This window comes from Caretta caretta, chromosome 11 (assembly GCF_965140235.1).
Source record: "Caretta caretta isolate rCarCar2 chromosome 11, rCarCar1.hap1, whole genome shotgun sequence".
NCBI classification, from domain to species: Eukaryota; Metazoa; Chordata; order Testudines; family Cheloniidae; genus Caretta; species Caretta caretta.
The window spans coordinates 34,677,157-34,696,729 of NC_134216.1; the positions used below are offsets into that span (position 1 = coordinate 34,677,157).

A 19,573-nucleotide genomic window follows, 5' to 3' on the forward strand; every position below is an offset into this window, starting at 1 on the left:
AGAGCGACTAGTTTTGAGTGACTGTAAATGTGTGTCAAATTCAAAGCCGGAAACTTCAAAGTTAAAGCAAATATTCAATCCTTAACTTATTCTTTTGTGCCATTTTTAGCACAATGGCATGAGTTAGGAATGGAGTGAGAGCCTGATCTGTGAATTTTCTGAGCTTTGTCTGGTTTTGTCACAATCTTAATGTTATTTAGATGACAATGTCAGGGTAATTGAAAATGATGCAGGGTGAAGGCCAAAGGATCTCTTACTCCAATGATAGAATTCCAGTCTCTTATACTAGGAGTTTATCTTCCACTACAAGATCATTTTTCTCTGATAGCTGACAGTACATATGACCGCATATACCATTTCCAGAAGGCCACATTTCATGAGAAAACTGCTTCAGTAGGAGTTACCCTTGGAAACAAGGCTCTTGTAGGAACTGTGCTCCCCTAGGACAGGCTGCAATAGGAGCAGATGGACAACTGCAGTGATGGACTGTCTGATGATTATATACTTGCTGTCAGGGGTTCCTTGCAAAATGTAGGATTTGAGGAACACACTTCTTGCTTTCAAGCCGGGCAAATGCAATCAATAGGATTCATAGGGACTTTCTTTTGTGGGCTCCTAAAATGAAATCCAAGAAAATAAAAATTCCCTGTCAAGAGTTAAATGTCTTGTCCTGGACTAGTTGGCAAATAAGTCGACAGAACAACTATTTTCACTGAATCAATGGGTATTAACAGAACAATGTCCCTCTCTCTAGATTCTGTTTACCCTAGAAACTAGAAGCATGGGCCAGATTTTGATCCCTTTTACACTGATGAAAATCCAGAGTCAATCCTTTCCTTCAAGGACATCATCATTCCATTCAAGTTACTGAATCTAAGATGGTGTATTTAACACAACTATCCTGGATGTGGCTAATGGATTTTACATGCCCTGCTCAAAGGAGTTTGAAAGATCATTAGTAGAGTTTGACCTCATTCTTCCTGAAGTAATCTGCTTGGAATGGATAGTCTTCACATCTGATTGCCTCTTAGGGTTCATCGTATTTCAGTGTGCATCTGATAGTGTACAGCTAAGGACAAAATGAATTCCAGGCTGACATGGAGAACATCTCTTCATGGTAAGAATGATTACATGCTGGAATAGACCCAATGAGGTGAAGGTCTTAGAGACACCATCAATGCCAATGTTAACAAAAAATTAAATATGACACCAGGGTGAGTAATGATGCAGGAACTCTGACTAGCTCACCAGAAAAGTGTTTTCAAAGCCCTACTTACTCTGTCAGGGCTAAATTCTGACCATGACTTCAATGCCATGACTTCCTTTATGCCACATATGGGGGTTTATGCTGGCTTTATTGACCCTGAAGATGGCCAGGCCAGCATAGATGGGCAGAGTAGAGGGGCTCCACAGCACTTCTGAATTCAGGGTTAACTATCTTTCCCCTTCTCCCCACCCAGTGGGCCATGAGTTTGGGATAACTCCTACTGCCTGTTATGGGAGAGAGAGGGGGAAATGGGGAAGAAAGGAAAAAAATGTTCCCCTGTGGGTGGGCCGGGAGGCAAAAGCATAGGTGAAGGCACTGTACCACCCCATTACTTCTCACCTGTTTAGGTTGGGGAGAAAACTTCACCCTGGCTGACAGCTCTGCTTATGAGCTGTCAGCCAGTAGCACTGTTGGGCCCAAGTAATCTTGGTAACAATCTCTGTGGATGACTGTCAGTCGTCTGTGGTAACTGGCTTCTATGGCTGTGGTGGTGCTCTGCATATGCACTGGGGACCCCCATCCCCAACACTATTCCCAAAAGGTGAGGTGGGATAAGAGTCATGGAATCCCGCTGGGTAAGCATGAGGGTAAAGCTGCCAGGTAGTGGACATGTGGCAACCCCTAAAGAGGGCTCTCTCAGGATTCCAATTGCTCTTGGTAACCACAGAGACAGGCTGGGCTACAGAACTGCGGCTAGCTCTGCAACACAAAGCTCTCTGGGACCAGGGTTTGGCCATTAAAGAATAAGCCATGACAGAGCCATACATAGAAGCTACGATCAGATATGTGGTGACTCATCTAGAATATGCTGGAAATGCATCTGGGGTGGAATAAGATAGTCTTGTATCACACACAAGAGTACAGTGCTTGTTCAGCAAATCACAAACTACTTTGACTGAATTAATTGTCCCATTTCTAGGAAAGAAAGCAAGTACATACTGCAGATAAATCATAAAGAGCTGTGAGTTATTGTCTAAGTCCCTGATGAAACTATGATGCTATTGAAAAATGAGTTACCAGGGCAACAAGGTCCAAATCAGGCTTTCATGAACTGAAGGGAGAGAGAATTACAAATCCATGTTTAGCAGTCCACAAGGGAGAAAATGTCAAACTACTGTAGGCTCACACCAAAGAGGAAAAAGTGCAATTTTAAACAGTATAATTTACCAGTTGGTCAACAGCTGAATGGGAAGCACTAGCAGGAGGTCCATATGTCTATTAAAAAGAGCTCCACTTCTGTAAGATCACAAATGTAAGTTCAGTACCACACTAGAGAGGCAACATGAACAACTGACTGTATAAGTCATTAAGATTTTACTGAGATTTAAAACATCAAAGCCTCATAACAGCATGCACGGATTGCTTAGTTTTTAGAGATTATATTTATGAAGCGAAAATATGACTGTTAAAAGTTATCTTTAGACAACATTTTATCTAAACAGTAACACGACTGTGACCAGAAATATGTCTCTCAGCCAAGGGCTGTGCCTTTTGTGGCGTACCTCTCTTAAACTGCTGCACAGAGTCTGTCCCAAACTGTTTATCGATTGTGGTCTAAGTTAGAATGTGGCAAATTCTGTTCTAACACCCTCAAAAAGGTGCGGAAGGCCTTGAAATCAGTGGAACTGCCATGGTTCTTCACAGAACAACACAGGCCCTCTGACAGGCTACAGAAAAACAACTCCATGTGCTCTGTTTCAGCTATGGCCGCGTGCAGAATTTTGGCATAGACTAGGGCAGGGAAGAAGTGTGCCGTTGGGATCAAAACTACACACACTCACTGGTTACCCTCTCTCCTCTTGTCTCCTCTTCTCCGGAGGTGGAGTTTCTTTCTCTGGTGTGACTCAGGCAGCCAGATAACATATTATAATTACCAGAATTGAGGGGTAGGCTACCATTCATTTCTGTTCTCCCACAATGGCATGCTATTTTCATTGACAAAACTGTGGCAAATGACATCCTGTCAAAAGTAATGTGAAAGAATGCCAGCAATCAGAAAACTGTTCAGTGAGACTCATAATTTAGCAGGAAAGAACTACCCATGAGAGCAACAAAACACAGTTTTTGCCACCCTCCTGGCATCTTAGCAGGCTATTCTGAACAGGAGGCACAGGCTGACGATTCACTTCCATATTGTCTAGGTGGCAGGGTAGGTTTTCTCATAAGAAATGTGAAGGTTATTGAGGTAAGGCACCTCTGTCAACACATTCTTTATGATGAGCAGACTGAATATTTCATGGGGGCATTTTCCTGCCAGATGTGTTGTCACTTGTGGCTTCATGCCTCAAAGATGCTTCTTTGATGAAATGGTAATGCTATTCTGCTAATCAGGAACACACTGGTCTAAAGTCCTCCTTCTTCCAGCACTCCACCTATCCTTCATTTATCATCAGCAAGTCTTTGGCTCTCAAAGTAGTGCTGTCCTGCATTTAGGATTGGCCTTTAACAGTGGAACATAAAAGGCAGAGCGGGGCTAATACCAGAAACATTGATTTGTCAAATAAATAATTGGACAGACACACACACACACGAATTGGACTCACCAAGCTCCAAAGAAAGGCATACAAGTCTTAATTTAGCTTCCTTCATGAGTACCTAACCAATGCCCTTGGTATTTATGAGCTCTTAATGCTGGTATCATGAGTTAATATTTGGCCAAATGCTCCCCTCCATTCTGATTACTTCCAATGGCCTTTTATGTTAATGTAAGCATAGAAAAGGCCACCTGAAGACCTGCCAAGAGACCCATTTCCACACTGCCAATTAAGGCACAAATTCACTAGGGTGAGTATATATACTGTACACTGCAAACAAAATGCTATAACTTCAGGGATATCACAGGAACTGAGAAACACTAGCCTGCATCAAGCACAAAATCACTGCTTGTTGGGAGACTAAAATTAATATGACTAATAAAAATTCAACAGACTAGAATCTCCAAAGATTTTTAATAGGATATTCTAGGACACAATATTGTCTAAGTATCTACACATATAAAGCAATGGGGTCTGTCGTGGAGGCTGAGGAGTCAGGGTAAGGTGAAACTGATCCAGTGTTCGTGTGTAATTATTTTGAGAGCCACTGCATAGAACTCCCTGCCTGCTGAGCAACAAAACCTTGAGTCGCTCACAAGTAATTGCTGCAATGGAACCTTAATGTATCTATGATACCCAGTGAAAAGAATACCCCTCTTAAATATCAGTGAATAATGTCCCAGTGCTGTCTATTTAATATAAGACATGAAGTTAATTACCTTTCTCTACTTCACTTTCAAAGGACAATTTCCTTCTTCGAAGTTTGCCGTTATCTCCATCCGAATCATTAGTGGTTTGTGATCTTATTATGAGATCAGCCTTGATTAATGAAACATGTAATGCAATGACAGATTAGTCCCATTTGAAAACAGCATATTATCAATAGGCGATTGACTGTTAATCATGTTCCAGTTTTAAGGAAGACAAGATTACACTACTAAGTCTGGATTGAATGAAAACACTATTGACATAGCTCAATATTAATAATTAAAATGATCACGTGGATGGAATAATTCCAGCAGTGATACCATCTGATGGTGAAATAAATGTCCAGACAAATTAGTTCATTATAATGCATGAGTGTGTTGTCATCAGCTCCTGAGCTTCTTGGAATTGTGTTTTTTAAAGTAACAAAGCATGGTGAAGTTAAATAAGAAAAAAAAATGAAAATAAGCTCTTACAAAGGATGTGTATTATTGCAGGCAGTACTGTGGTAACTGATTATAATTAGCTGTGATGTTTAATTACATGGTAATGATTACAAAGGTTAAGTTTTACAACAATAAATATAAGGTTGATAAACACCATGCATTTTACCCTTTTTTATCTGTCCAGTCCCTCCCTTCCTCCCTCTCTGATTCAGCTCGTTGAAATATTTTTTCTGTAGTTGAAAATTGTGGTTTCTCTTTTTATCCATCTTATCTTGTTGTCTACATGAAGTTTTAACTTGTGCTTTTTGTTGCAGAAATGGATTCAAGAAACATTTAACACATTTGAATTGTTTTTAGTGCCAAAAAAACTGAGCAATAACATGCTGATAATGTATTTAAAAACAAATAATCTTGCATGAAGGCAGTGCTGTGTGTGAATATGCACAAGGCATAGGCTTTGAACCCACTTCCCTTCCCCTTACTGCTCAGACAGGACATGCCAATTGGGTAAGTTGCTTGGTCATGTCACTGGACTGGGAAGAAGGGACGGTGAAACATTTACTGCTCTTGCTGCTGCTCTAAATTTAGTCCTGAAGGGAGAGGTTTAGATTTATATGGACTTCACAATGGTGCCCATGGATAAAATAATGGAGGAGAAAAAAGCTAGGAGAAAAGAAGGTAGGAATAGCTCAGGGATAGCCAGGCACAGGCATCTATCAGCTAAATAAAAAACTGGGACGGCATGGGGTTTCCAAAAGCACACTGGTCACAGATGCGCTGATTGCATCATTTGCATATTATTTTGAGAGTTAGGTTAGTGCAGTGTTGTTCTCACAACAAATTTTTTGGTGGTCTCAGAATGCAGCCGCCAACTCTCATTGGTGGCCGCACTGACACTTTTTCCTAAAATAATTAACTTTAGAAAAAACAACTAAAAATGCACAGAGACACAGCCAAATCATTGTATTTGTAGGTTTTTTTTGGCAGACTCAATAATAAAAATAATGCTGCTTCCCCCTTCAGCCCTCCACCCCCTATCGAGGGCTTAATGGGTCCTGGGGCTTGCTGTGAAAAGTGATATTTGTAAAATTTGTTAATATCACAGCACACTTACCTGGGAGGCTAGGAAAGGTGATATTAACAAACATACAAGTATCACTTTTCACAGATAGCTAGTAAGTCTCCTCTGAAAAGTGATACTTGCATGCTTGTTAATATCACTTTTCTCAGCAAGCCCCAGAACCCATTAAGCCCTGGATGGGGGAAGCAGGGGCCAGAGATGATGGTGGGATGGATGTGGGGCCAGGGGAGGCAGTGGGGACCTGGGGCAAAGGGGGATGGATGCGAGGCCAGGAAGGCACCAGGGTCCAGTGTTGAAGGATACAGGGCTGTGGGAGGCAGCAGGGCCCAGGGGCGATGGGGGTGGGTGATGAGCCCCACCGTTGTGTGGCCAGAGTCAGGGCCTGGTGTCTGCTGCCCTGCAGCCAGGGCCGGGGTCAGTGCCCTCACCCAGAGCCTGGAGCTGGGGACAGGAACTGTGTGGCTGGAGGCAGGGATCAGAACCTGCTGCCGGACAGCCAGAGCTGTGGGTCAGCGCCCAAGGCCAGTGCCTGTTGCTGTAGGGCCAGAGCCCAGAGCTGGGTGCTGGAGCCCAGGGGTGGGTGGCTGGAGCCAGGAGTCAGCACCTGCCGCTACGTGGGAATAGAGCTCTGGGCCGGCGCCTGCTGCTGTGCAGGGCAGCCTGATGCCATGCAGCTGGGCCAAGGGATCAGTGCCAGGGGCCGCACGGCCAGAGCTGTGGGCTGGCACCTGCTGCTGGGAAGTTAGGGCAGGGGATCATCACCAGAGGCTGGGGCCGTGTGGTTGGAGCTCGGGGCCAGCGCCCAGCACTGCATGGCCAGAACTGGGACCCAGAAGCTAACAGCCGGAGCAGGGGGTCAGCACCTGCCAGCACCAGCACGGCCAGAGCCATGTGTTGGCACCTAAAGCCCTGTGCTTGGAGCCGGCTGGCAGCTGGGGACGGAGCCTGCTGCCCCACAGCTGGAACCAGGAGCCGGAGACTGAAGCCCTGCAGTTGGAGGCCAGGGCTGTGTGGCCAGAGCTGGGGTGGGGGGTGTCAGTACTCACTGCCCAGCTGTCAGAGCCCAGGGCTGCATAGCCAGGTTCCTGAAGTCCTGCCGCTGGAACCTGCTGCCCAGCCCCCATCCCCCCAACGTGGGTCAAGAACTCACCTTGCTCCTTCAACACTGTGTCCCACCTCTCTCCTGGAGCAACAAGGAGGAGTGGGAAGGGCTGATGCTTTGCCTCCCCCCATCACCACCCAGGAGGCTGTCATGGCTGCATGAAAAGCCCCTGGTGGCTGCATTCGGTCACGGTGGCCGCATTTGAGAAACGCTGTGTTAGTCAATGAGTTACTAGCTAAGACCCTGTTCCTGCGAATTCATAGGCATGGGTGTCTTCCCACTGTGTGGAGCGCCAAAAGTGTCTCTAGTTGCTTCTTCACTTGGGGGAGTACGGGTGGGGCAGTAAGAAGCAGGAGCCACCCCTAAGGAACTAATGGGTGGGGAGGATGGGTGTGAGGGGATTGTCTCTGGGTTCTACATCATGGATTTTTAACACACATGATGGATAGAGTTTCATTTTAACTAACAATGAGCCTCCAATGAGAAAAATAATTATAAAACATTATGATGATGAAAGTACAGGAAATAGTTGCTCAAAAGCCCCTATCATGAAGAATTAATTTTATCCTCAAGGAGCTCTCAAATATGCAGAGTTTCAGGCCTAGCTTCAATGTATCCGTAAAATATATTATATCTAACATTTAAATAATAGCAATGACCTTTCCAAAGCAGAGTTAACATATGGAACAGAAAGGATAATTTTGTAAAGAAAAAAAATACAATTTTTATGAAGGAAGGCTCAGCATTAAAAAATAACATGATTTGTTCTATAAAGTGACTTTTAATATATTCTATTTTTTTAAAAAAATTAAAACATATGTAGAACCTCCCTGATTTGTACTTTGCTGATCAGCAACCCTTGTGCCCGGCATTTGCATACAAAATTCCAGTGGTCTCTGTCTCCTCATGTCTCAGCATGGATTCAAAAGCAGAGTGCTACAGGGTGGTCTCTCCATACTAAGGCTGTATTATCTTTACTTTAAAATATACTGGAACACCTGAAATACTGTGATGTATATCAGGAATAATTAAACTTAAATTTAAACTACATTTTTCAAATACACAACTATAAAGGGGCAGATCCATCGCGCAGTATAGCCCACACTTTCTGGACATGGCTAGATGCACTTCTACAGCATTATGTGATAGGCAAAGCTACCTAGGTAGTAGCTTCTCCCTTGTTCCTCCTCTGTTGTGATAATTAGGCCTACAAATTTACCCTAAGTGTGAGCTTAACTGTGAAAAGTGAGTGAAAGTTTAAAAAATGTCACAATAACTGATACCAATAAATGTTGAAGGTAGAGGGAGACAAAGACTGATTTAATCCAAACAGAAAGGCCTACTGGAATAACTCAAGTACTGTGTTTTAAATCATGCCTGGGAAACAAGAGACGTGTAGGACTAAAAATCAATTAACCAAAATTGATGTTTTATCCACTAATTAGGTCTAATTTCCAATACAAATGAGAGGATGGGCTATTCTGCCCATCACTCCCTTTTGGAACTTAGCTGAGCACTGGCTACTGCAGCACTGGCTAACTGAAAGACAAAAATAGGGGAAGGACCAAGCTTCACCACCATAGCTGTCACACCCACTATCTCCTAAAATCCCAGACCTTCTTCATCCTAATCCTGAAAGATGTCCTGACCAGACTGGGCCAAAGACAGGGAGCGAGGTGCCATTGCCGCCTCTACCACCTCTGGGTAAATCTTGACCACCGCCTAGGATGTAAGATGCTGATACTTCCCCTCCACCTCACCCATGTGTACTTTCCTTCTCCACTTTATTCCTTTGCTCTCCCTGGAACGTTGCTCCTCCATGCACCCCTAGGGGGCTCTGGGGCGGGGGGAGCAAGGAGCGACTTCCTTGCATCCAGGTCACTTTTCCCACCTGGGCTGCATAAGGGGAGGGCAGCTCCTGCTGCTTGCCTCACAGCCCAGCTCAAGTGGGGAAAGTGACCTGGATGCACAGAGTTCTTGGTGTTGCTCCTCACTTCCCCTGCCCACACAGCTCTCTAGGGGAGCACGGAGAAACACTGGGGTGTGTGTGTGCAGTATCTGTGTGTCACCATTCCCCCACATTCCTCCGCCAGGAGGAAGCAGGGAGTTCCCTCCCCCCATGCAGTGCTCCTCAGGGAACAGTTTCTGACACTACACCAGCAGCGCACAGCCCTACACTGCTGCACAGCACCCACTTGACCACTGGGCACCGTGGGCAGCCACCCAGGTGGCCTACTCCTGAGGTCAGCCCTGAGTCCATCTCAACTAACTTCTTTTCTTTTCCCCAAAAAGGACAGTCTTTACCATCTTTAATACCATCTACAAGATTTTTGTGATTGTTTTGTGTTTTTGCAATTTTAGTTGTTTTGTTTTAAAAATATTTTTCCTTATTGTTTTTACAATGTTTTGGGGTTATTGTTTTTTTGTGTTTTGCATTTTTTTTCTGTTTTGTTTGTGATGTCAGTTTTTGTTGTTTCATGGGTTAAATCCTCATGGTGGGCTTAGCTGCCCTCACAAATATTGGTGGTGAAAAAGGTGGGCAAGTTCTGTCATAGAGTACAAATGGCTGCTAAGTTTTACTGCTTCTGGGTGTTCCAAATAGCTCATAAATGCAGAAGTGATTCCTAAAAAACATCATTTTGTTGCTTCTTTGTAAAAGAAGGCAATACGCTTGGGTAAAAATGCCATCAGAGCTAAACAAATTTCTCTAGGTGACAAAGTTTAACCATTGGTGCATACATTTTCACAGTTTGTGTAAATATGCAGCTTTGAATGTGTAAGCGCCAAAAAGAAGCGGAAAGTTTTCTCCCCAATCTTTACCCATTCTGGGCATACAGCCAAAGAACTGATAACAGCTGGTTTGTTTTTAAACATCTTACAGTCATATAACAGCAGCTGTTTGAGATTTGTTTTACTACAAAACAAGTAAGTGGTAAGTTCTTAGCTTTTGTTAACATCTGGAAGGTTTAACTGTAATTTTGGTAAGATCTAATCAAATAAGATTTGTAAATGCCAGCTGTGGGATAAATAATAACAAAGTACCCTCCCCCACCCTCCTCTATGTGCTTAAATTAAAATATGTTTTTAGTGACATAATGAACAAATGTCCGACCATAGGCAGAACTGGTTACCAAAAAAAGGGATTATGTTGTGATAATTAGGCCTACAAATTTACCCTAATTGGGAGCTCAACAGTAAAAAGTGAGTGAATGTTTATAAATTGTCACAATAACCACTTACAATAAATGCTGATGGGAAAAGGTACGAAAGGGAGACAAAGACTGACTTAGTCCAAACAGAAAGAACTACTGACAAAATTCAAGGACTGTGTTTCAAATCATGCCTGGCAAACAAGAGAAGCATGGGACTGGAAATCAATGAACCAAAATTGGTGTGTTAGAAATTAGGCCTAATTGGTGGATAAAATAACGAGTGGATGGACTATTCTGCCCATCAGTCCCTGTTGGGGTTCTTAAAAAAAGAGACCATAGGGGAAAAGCAGGGTGCCAGAACACCGACTGGCAAAGATGAGAGAAGGGGAAGGAGTGAGCTTCACCATCATAGCTGCTATCCCATGATCTTCATCCTAATCCTGAAAGGTGTCCTGACCAGACCTGGCCAGGCCAAAAAAGAGGGAGCCAGAACATATGGCCACCTCTACCTGGCTCCAGCTAAATCCCAACCACTACTTGGGATGTAAGACTTTATCACAGCCTGCTCCTCCAACTCTGTGTATCCTTTTCCTTTCCCACCTTATTTCTTCTCTTTTCTCTCCCTCTCTGTTTGCCTTCTGTCTAACAGGAGCCTAGTTTAGATGGTAAAGACTGTATATTTTGGAACACTGATGAGAGCCTGTGACCAGAAAGAGGCAGTTAAAAGCAATGCCCTAAATAGCCTGGGGCTGGTATGAGTTTGCCAGGTCTCGAAGTGACTGATAAGACTGCGCGTTGTGCCTACATTTTTCCAGCAGTGAGGCTGCAAGTGAGATTCAACATCAGAGTTAGAAGCTGCATGTTCTATCTTTGCTGTTCTTTCCTCTCCCCTTTTGTGTGTTTGTGTCTTGTTTTGTCTTCCAGAAAATGGGGTTGAACTTCAGCAACAACAAAAACTCCAGCCCATCTCAACTAACTTCCTCCCATTTCCCGCAAAAGGACAGTGATTACTATCTTTGATACCATCTAAAAGACTGTCAGACAAAGGGTTTTCTCCTAGAAAAAGGAAAGGGAACAAGGGATGATGTTCAAATGAAAGCTTTACTTAATACTTTACATTTCAAATAATGCAAATTTCCCCCATTCTTTTCTGTATCTTTAATAAAAGGGTAACAAGATTTTTAATTATGTATTTGCCATGGTACTATGCAGGCTGAAGTCTCTGTATACCAAACCCCAAGCCTTGTTTAACACTGTTTAATGTTGGACAGTGACAACGTCTTATTAACACCTTTTACTCTTTGGGCCCATTTATTCCATCCAAACGAATGCAACACCTCTCACTCCTGTTAGCCAGAAGCATCCTCCCCTTCAGCCAATGGCCAACCCTCTATTTTTTTTCCAAATCCAGACTGACAAACTTCCTGGGAGAAGTGAACCCTACCGAGGCTGCACTTCCTTCTCCTTTCTTGAAGGGGGCACTGTGGGCAGGGAGGCATCTTAAGGAAGCCATTGGTGGGAGGAGAGACAAACGGAGGTTCTGCAGGTTCAGGGTAGGGAAGACAAGTGTGGGGTGTCCTACCAAGAGTGCTTCATATGTTTTATTAGTTTATTTTGAATATAGGAAATGTAGTCCAAGAGGACAGAAGATTTGCAGGACAATTACATTTGTTGTAGTATTAGTCATAAATGGAACCAGGGTAGCCTGATTCTTGTTTATTTTCTTTTTCTGATAAATATATTGACAGTGTCAAATTTCCCTCATTAAGTTTATATTCATGTTTATTTCAAAACAGTTTTTTAATGGGCGTATCAAAATATTCAAAATCCCTCTGGTTGAAATCTTAACACTATTTGAATAAAGAACCAAATCCTGGTAGTTTAATATCACCTGAGTCATCTCATTCACTTCTGCTAGGTCTATCCGACTTTGCTGGGACCACACAGGTAAGTTTTCTTGAACAGAATTTGGCCTCAAGCCTTTTGCTTTCAATTCTGTTAGCCTTTGTTTTTCATATATTTTCCAGTTCTGATCATATGGAACTGATTCCACTCTCACACCATTATAAGTCCATTAACTTTGGTGTAAAAGAAGAGCCAGAACTTATATTTTCCAGGGACGTCTTTCTTTTCTGTGACTTAACAAGTACACTTGAAAGAAAATCATAGAAAAAAATAACACCTACTGTATGTACCTTTGAAGTTTCGTGTCTCAGATTAAAAGTCAGTTCTAGATTGGTGAGAAAGAGATCAGAAAATTCAGGATACATATCCAAAACTTCTAGTAGGTCTTCTCGTTGGATCTTATGCAAGTCACAATAGGTTAAAGCTCTCACATCAGCATTTGATTTCCCTGGTTTTGCATAAAGATGTACCATCTCTCCAAAAATATCATTTTTACCTGCAAAAAAAAAATCAGACGGATTATTTTAATTATGAGAACTCCATTAAAATGAATGCACCCATAACTCTTCAAGAAACTTATACTATGGGATATGAAGTTATGAAACCTGATTATCCTGATTTACACCAGTGTATGTCAGAGGAGTAATTCCATCAAAATAAGTGGAGTGACGCTGGTATAAAACTGGACTAAGCAAGAGGAAGATCTGGAAATTTTAAAACTCTGTTTTGAATCAGTTCTGCATTATTCCTGACATAACAGAATACATGCAGAATTTCTACCAGCCCCTTCTTGTAACAAAAATATAATCTAGAGTAGTAAATAATATTGTTCATGATGATGTAATTTTATACTACAGTAGTGCCCAGAGCGCCCAATCTGGATTGAGACTACATTGTCCCAGCAAATATACAAATATATATGATGACATAGTCCTTTCCCCAAAGATCTGCAACAGAAGAAACTGATTCAATTTTCAATGTTAGAATTAACTTTGAACAGTAATTCAAAACCTCCAGAGGCAGCAGCCCCTTAAACAGAGCTGTTTTCATGCTAATTCTTTTACAACTCTGCTTTCCTTCAACCTTGACACATTTACAGTATTTATTTCTCACTAAAATAGTCGTCAGTAACGTACGTGCTTGTTTTTCCAAAATCTGCATCTGATCTTTTATAGCATATGTAGTGTGAGGACATAGACACAAAGAACCATGACTTAAGCAGTAACTAGAGAACTCTTTGACAAACTCCCTTGTATAAGGTATAAGGTATACAATGTATAATAATATCTGATATTAAATTTTGTTAACATATCTTGCAAGTACAGTTTGATATCTGTGACAATTATATTGCAGTAATCACTTTGATAACACTTGTTCACATTAGCCTTAAAATATCATAGTTACAAAATGTTGTATCATATTTAATCTACCATGACATACAGTATGATATCATGAATATCATATGTCACATCAACTTCTGTTGGAGAGAGAGGCAAACTTTTGAGCTTACACAGAGCTCTTCTCCTCCTCCTTCTTCCTCTGTGTAAGCTCAAAAGCTTGTCTCTCTCACCAACATTCTCTCTGGGTCTAATATCTTGGGACCAACAGGCTACAGCAACCCTTCATCTATCACATTATCATATATATCTAAAGTCCTGCGCTGATACAAAATTTGTATCCATATCTGATCCACGATCCAAAAACACATTCTGTGGCTATCTACATCCACACGTATAAAGCGGATAGCCGCAGATCTGCAGGGCTCTCTCTATATATCACCACATTGCCATCCTTCTAATTTCTCCATCTACTGTTTCTCCATCTACAAACTCCCTTGTTTATTGAGCATCCTGCTGCATCCTGATCTCTGGTAACTGTGGAAGACCAGGAACTCTGTAATCACTCCACACTTTATTCAGGCAAAATCTCCATTGCATGCAGTGAGGTATGTGGGATCAGGCCCTCAGATTGAAATGGCTCCAGAATTCATTTCCATTATCCATCTTTCAAAAATTTACAAAGATTTTGGCCAACATGTTCAGGAGCGAACTTCGATTTTGGGTGCCCATCTTGAGACACTTTGTACCTTGTTATCAGAAGTGCTGAGCGCCCATAGCTCCATACTTCAAAACAAAGATGTGGATACGCAGTTCCTCTGAAAATAGGGCCCAGAGTGTTTGAAGTTGGGTACCCAAATTCAGTGAATCAGTGGCCAATTAGGAAATGTTGACCTTTGTTTCTGCCCTATAATCCCTTCTTCTGCAAGGCACAAAGGGGACAAAAATGATCACAAACACCTGTCAGCTCCGGCCTGCAAACCTGGAAAGAGGTAGCAATACCTATGAACCATCATACTAACCTTGCCCCCCCTCAACCAACAAGGCTAAAAAGCTCCCCCCTGCATATATTGCATGGTTGGAATTCTGCAAATCTGGGGGGAATGGCAGTCCAGAGATGGAGGAACTGGGAGCAGCCCAACCACATAGCATTATACTCTCCAGGACAATTGGATTTTCCATTATAATGCTGAGCTGCATTATCTCCCTCTCAGAAAGGGCTTTAGTGTGCTGCTGCAATCAGATCAGTAGTGATAACATGGCTTGGCTCCCAAATGAAAATGCTGCCAAGAGGAGGGGATTTGGGGAGGAACAAGGAGGGACGGACTGTCTGTTCAGATCCCCCTCACATCTATGGGTTTCTTTGAGGATTTGGGGACATATGCACACTGCAGAGGGCTTTGGCCATGCTACTTGTGTGTGGCTGCAAACCTGTCCCAGTGGAGGGAAGGATGCATCAACAAGAGTTTTCCATGTTAATTTTCCCTCCTGTGTGCTTTTCTGCAGGAGGCAGATGTTTTTGGCAAAATGTTGTTTATCTTTGTTCTTTTTCAAAGAGGTTTTATTGCAGGCTAATTTCATGTAGGCTAATTTAAACCAGCCCATCATTCTGACCAATATCATTTTATTGTTGATTTGTACTCTCCTATGTGTTTATATTCTTGCTGTCACAAACTGTTGCAGAACAATGCAGCAGCAATCAAGCATAGCACAAGAGCCAATAAAATAAAAATAATTCCCTCATTTTTTTCTTGACTGAGGACTACAATTATTTTCACATATTTTAAGATGGTCTCCATGGGATAGATTGTTCAATCTACTCCAAGGTGTTCTGGAAGCTCCACATGGTTCTCCCTCCAGTTTCCCTGGCATTATTCCTTCCAGAGGGATAGGGTTTGCAATAAGAGTAGGAGTCTGTTATGCCACAAAACCTCTGCGGCTCTCAGGTAATACAGGGAGGTAATTTGTCTCTGCAGTAGCCTCTCTCTCCCCTCTGTGTTTTCTATCCTGCTCCCAGTGAAGTAGATGACAAAACTTCTATTGACTCAGTTCAACACAACTCCATTGTAATTAAAGATAGGTGACATTTTTTGCATGCAACTATTTTGGTGAAAAATGCAGATTTGTCAACACCAAAACATTTCATGAATTCCTGTAAAAATTGCTTCAGTTGACCCCTCCCCTCCAATTCCAAAAAATCAAAACATTTAATTTCAACATTTTCTAAATGAAAAACTTCACTTTTAAAGTTCAAATGACTTTTTGGTTCAACATTTCCTTTAATTCGGTTAAAAAAATCAGTCAAAAATGTTTAACATGATCAAAATTGAAATGAAACATTTTGTTGGACTCAAAATGATTTTTTTTTACTTTTCAATTTTTCAAAATTTTGTTTTTGTTTTGATGTGAAAATTTTTCCTCCCAATTTTTTGGAATTGCCAGTGCATGGAAAAATCCATTGTTCACCCAGCTCCAATTGTAACCTCACCTCTAAGGATTCTGTCACCAGCCAGTGCCATAGGACTGACTCACAGGAGGGGGAAGTGCGTACCTTAATGCCGTTTCACATAATTTTAACTTAGGCAGGTATTTATGTTGGAGTTGATCGGGGAAAATTCTAAATGCACATGCAGCTGGGCTCTTTGGTGCACAGGGATTCTCTACTCCCTGCATGGACTCTCCAGATCCTACCCCTTCCCCTGTACAGCAAAGTTACTTGTGATACGGACAGGCCCCCTTCCTGACCATGGGGTGAGGATATTATGTAGGTGCTGCTGCTAAATTAGTCATAAAGAAGCTTGATTTTAAATTAAAGTGACAGTCATTCACAGGGTGCATGCACCAAATATGGCAATGGACTTTTTCAGTCTGCTGTTCTATAGTATGTGCTAGCAGAAAGATGACATTCCATCTCCTTAGTTTGCAAATACATACCAAGAATGGCTACAACTATGTCATTCTTGAGGATTTCTATGGAGCCTCTTGACAGGAAGTAAAGAGCTGTGAGAACGTCACCACAGTGGACTAAGGTGTCACCAGGAGGAGCATGGGTTGTCTTAAACTTCATAGCTAAAGCTCGGAGACAACCTTTACTGGCCCCCTGGAAAGCTTTGCAGTTCTGAAGCAAGTTTTGGTTGAGGTGTAGACAAATGTCAGCTTGTAAGCATTCTGGAAACCCCTTTAGGACCTGAAGAGAAAAATGAAAGCATTTCACATCAATACTATGCAAATAATTTTAAATAACTTGTAATGTTTTCTTTGTTCCCAGTATGAATGCATTGACATAAAAATAGTGGTGGGTAGCAAGGCTGTTCAGAATATTTTCAATTCATCCAGGTTAATGAACATTTAGTTTGATCAAAATATGGGATCAAATGGCTGTTCTCTATATTAATTTAATTTGAATGCTAGTAGGGTCTCTTGAAAGTATAGTGCTCACACACATTTTTTATTTCTTGCATTACAGGAAATATGATCAGTACATGTGTGACTATATTGCAACAGGATAATGACAAGATATAACTAAATTTGGAAGGATTAGATTTTTATAGGTAACGGTCAGTAAATGTTGATTTTACCATACACACTCTGACAAAAATATTTCCATCGATAATAATCAAAATTTACAAGTAGGCGAAGTAAGAAAAATGCTGCTTGAGAACTTAGAGTTTGGTTTAAGCGCACTTACTTTGTATAACTTGACCTGTGATGTTGGCTATTTGTGTTTTAATGATTACAAGGCTTTAACTTTTTGACTCTCGGGGTCTACAACAATTATTGTCTGACCCCCATCATTTCCCACAACTGAAAATTTAAATAGATAAAAATAGAAAAAATGATTAAAAGCTATAATTTTGCACAACTGTGAAAATTTAAATTGATAAGTGTTGCTAAATATATTTAATTTAGAAATGTATAGCCCAGATCCTCAGTAGGCAAATGGCTTGTGTACTCCATTCAAGCCAGATTTACACAAGCTGAGGATCTGGCCCATAAGCTGCAGGTATTTGCTCATCTGTTATTCAGGTTCACTGGAATTTACCTAGAACTGCGGGATTCCCCAAAGAGACACTGTTAATTTTGTTTATGGAATGAAGACAAGGATTCTGCTTACAACTTGGTCATTTTGGGCGAGAGATTTGCTAAATTGTTCAGCATTAACCTTTGTTTTCTCTGAAGGTAATGGAAATTTTACTATTCGTTTCAATGGAAACAATGCCCACCCATTGAGTAAACTCATTGTATTCAGAAACTGGACTTACACATAAGTTACTAGGCATTGTCCACTTCGTAGGCCACATCCTGCTTGTTTTTCACTTATGCAGAGAGTCCCATTAAAGTTAATGGGCCAAATTTTCTTTTATTACACAGTTTTCTTTGATTTCAAGGGGAGTTGCATATGCATATCTGAATTCGACACAATGGGACTAATCATATGAGTAATATGAACAGGATTTGCCTTCATGCTATTAACACAGTCTATTGATCTACGACTTTTTCTTTTACAGTGTGTACGCACGCACATAAGTAATATCAATGGGTATTTCTGTAGAGAATGCAATTTAAAATAATTCCTGTCATAACAGTATTCAGTCCTCACTGTATATTTTCTTATTTCAGCACAATAAAGGTCTTTGCAGTCATTCCTATTGCATAAATAGGTTCTTAACTGCTATCTCTCGCCTTGTTAACAGAGAAGAGGGATGTGTACATTTCTGACATGAGGCTATTTGTCCACCGAAGCCAAGCTATGATTTACAAATTAAACATTAGTACCTTTAATTGCTTTTGAAATATTTCTATGATTGCTAACAGAAATCAATACAGCTTCTACTGTGAAATAACAGAAAACACAATGTTATAACACACATTTATACAAATAGTTTAACAATTTATGGCCTTTGGACACTATCACACCAGTCTATACATCTTCAAAGAAGCCAGAATTCAACAAGAAGCAAAGGAAAACAAAAAAATAAAAAAGGAAAAGCTCCAATTTCACCACTCTGTTACCAATGTCTAACCACATATAACCAGATATTGCTTAAAGTACAATTGGTTCTATTTATTTTAATATGGTTATCTCCAAACGTATTAACAAGTTACTATCATTTACAAAATTTATCATGTTCTGAATAATACAGCAAAACTGATATCTAAACATCTTAGATCAAAGTCTGGGGGATGAAAAGTTGGAAATATTTGCTTTTAAATTACTTTGATCTGTTCATGTGACTGAAGAAAAGAACTTAATATTTTGAAGTGTTTGATTTTTAATCTCTCACTCTCTCTTTTTGTTATGCTCCCATTTTAATGCAATTTAGAAGAGCCCAAATGTTAAATGACATGAAATACCAACCTATTTTCAATTCAGGTGTGCTAAAAGTGAAATGTTTTTGTGTTTTTAGACACACAGAAGCACAGTCTTAACATGAATCAGATTCACTTCAGTTTTTATTTGTATTATTTAACAAAGAATTTTACTTTACTATTAAACAAAAGCTATGCAGAGCATGTTTGTTGGGTTAGTTAATATTTCTGCACATTTTTGGTTTATTTAGAGAAACAAGTATAAAGGTCATTAATTTGTTCTGACTATGAAGATGTTATAAACCATTGCCTAATATTTGTTAGTTGCTGTATTCATATTTCAATAGCACCCAAAATGTACTAGGCACTGTACAAACATGTATGAGGAGATAGGCCCTGCCTGAGAGAGATTATACCCTAAAATACCATAAATACCGTACATCAGGTATTAAAAGCATTTATGATTTGAAGCTATGATTTTCAACGGTCCCTAAGGAAAATGGGCACCCAAAGTCCATTTAATTGTGATGGGAGTTGGGTGCTTTTTGGCAGTTTTGAAAAATCACAGCCTAAATTCTTGACTTCAGAAGAGTTAAAATTCGTTAGAACATTGGTATATACAGTACTACTAAGAGCAGAATTGCCTCACCACTTTTATTATACTTGATCATATTTTAAATATTAGCAAATTGTGTTTTAGATTATTTGGTCAGTCTGCCATAAAATTTATGTAT

The 19,573-nt window shown here is 40.8% G+C and overlaps 1 protein-coding gene across 10 annotated transcripts in view; it reads right to left on the reverse strand.

The window, feature by feature from the left end:
- KCNH7 (potassium voltage-gated channel subfamily H member 7) overlaps nucleotides 1–19,573 on the reverse strand; it is a 343,414-nt gene that overhangs the window by 19,415 nt on the left and 304,426 nt on the right. For 8 of the 10 annotated variants that reach the window (XM_075117891.1, XM_075117890.1, XM_075117888.1 and 5 more), the window contains 3 exons: nucleotides 16,464–16,716; nucleotides 12,474–12,688; nucleotides 4,521–4,620 (listed from right to left, as the gene is read on the reverse strand). In XM_075117891.1, the coding sequence (XP_074973992.1) occupies nucleotides 4,521–4,620; nucleotides 12,474–12,688; nucleotides 16,464–16,716 (568 nt within the window). The remainder of the gene's footprint in view (nucleotides 1–4,520; nucleotides 4,621–12,473; nucleotides 12,689–16,463; nucleotides 16,717–19,573) is intronic. The other 2 variants (XM_048868489.2, XM_075117885.1) reach the window with 1 other exon arrangement.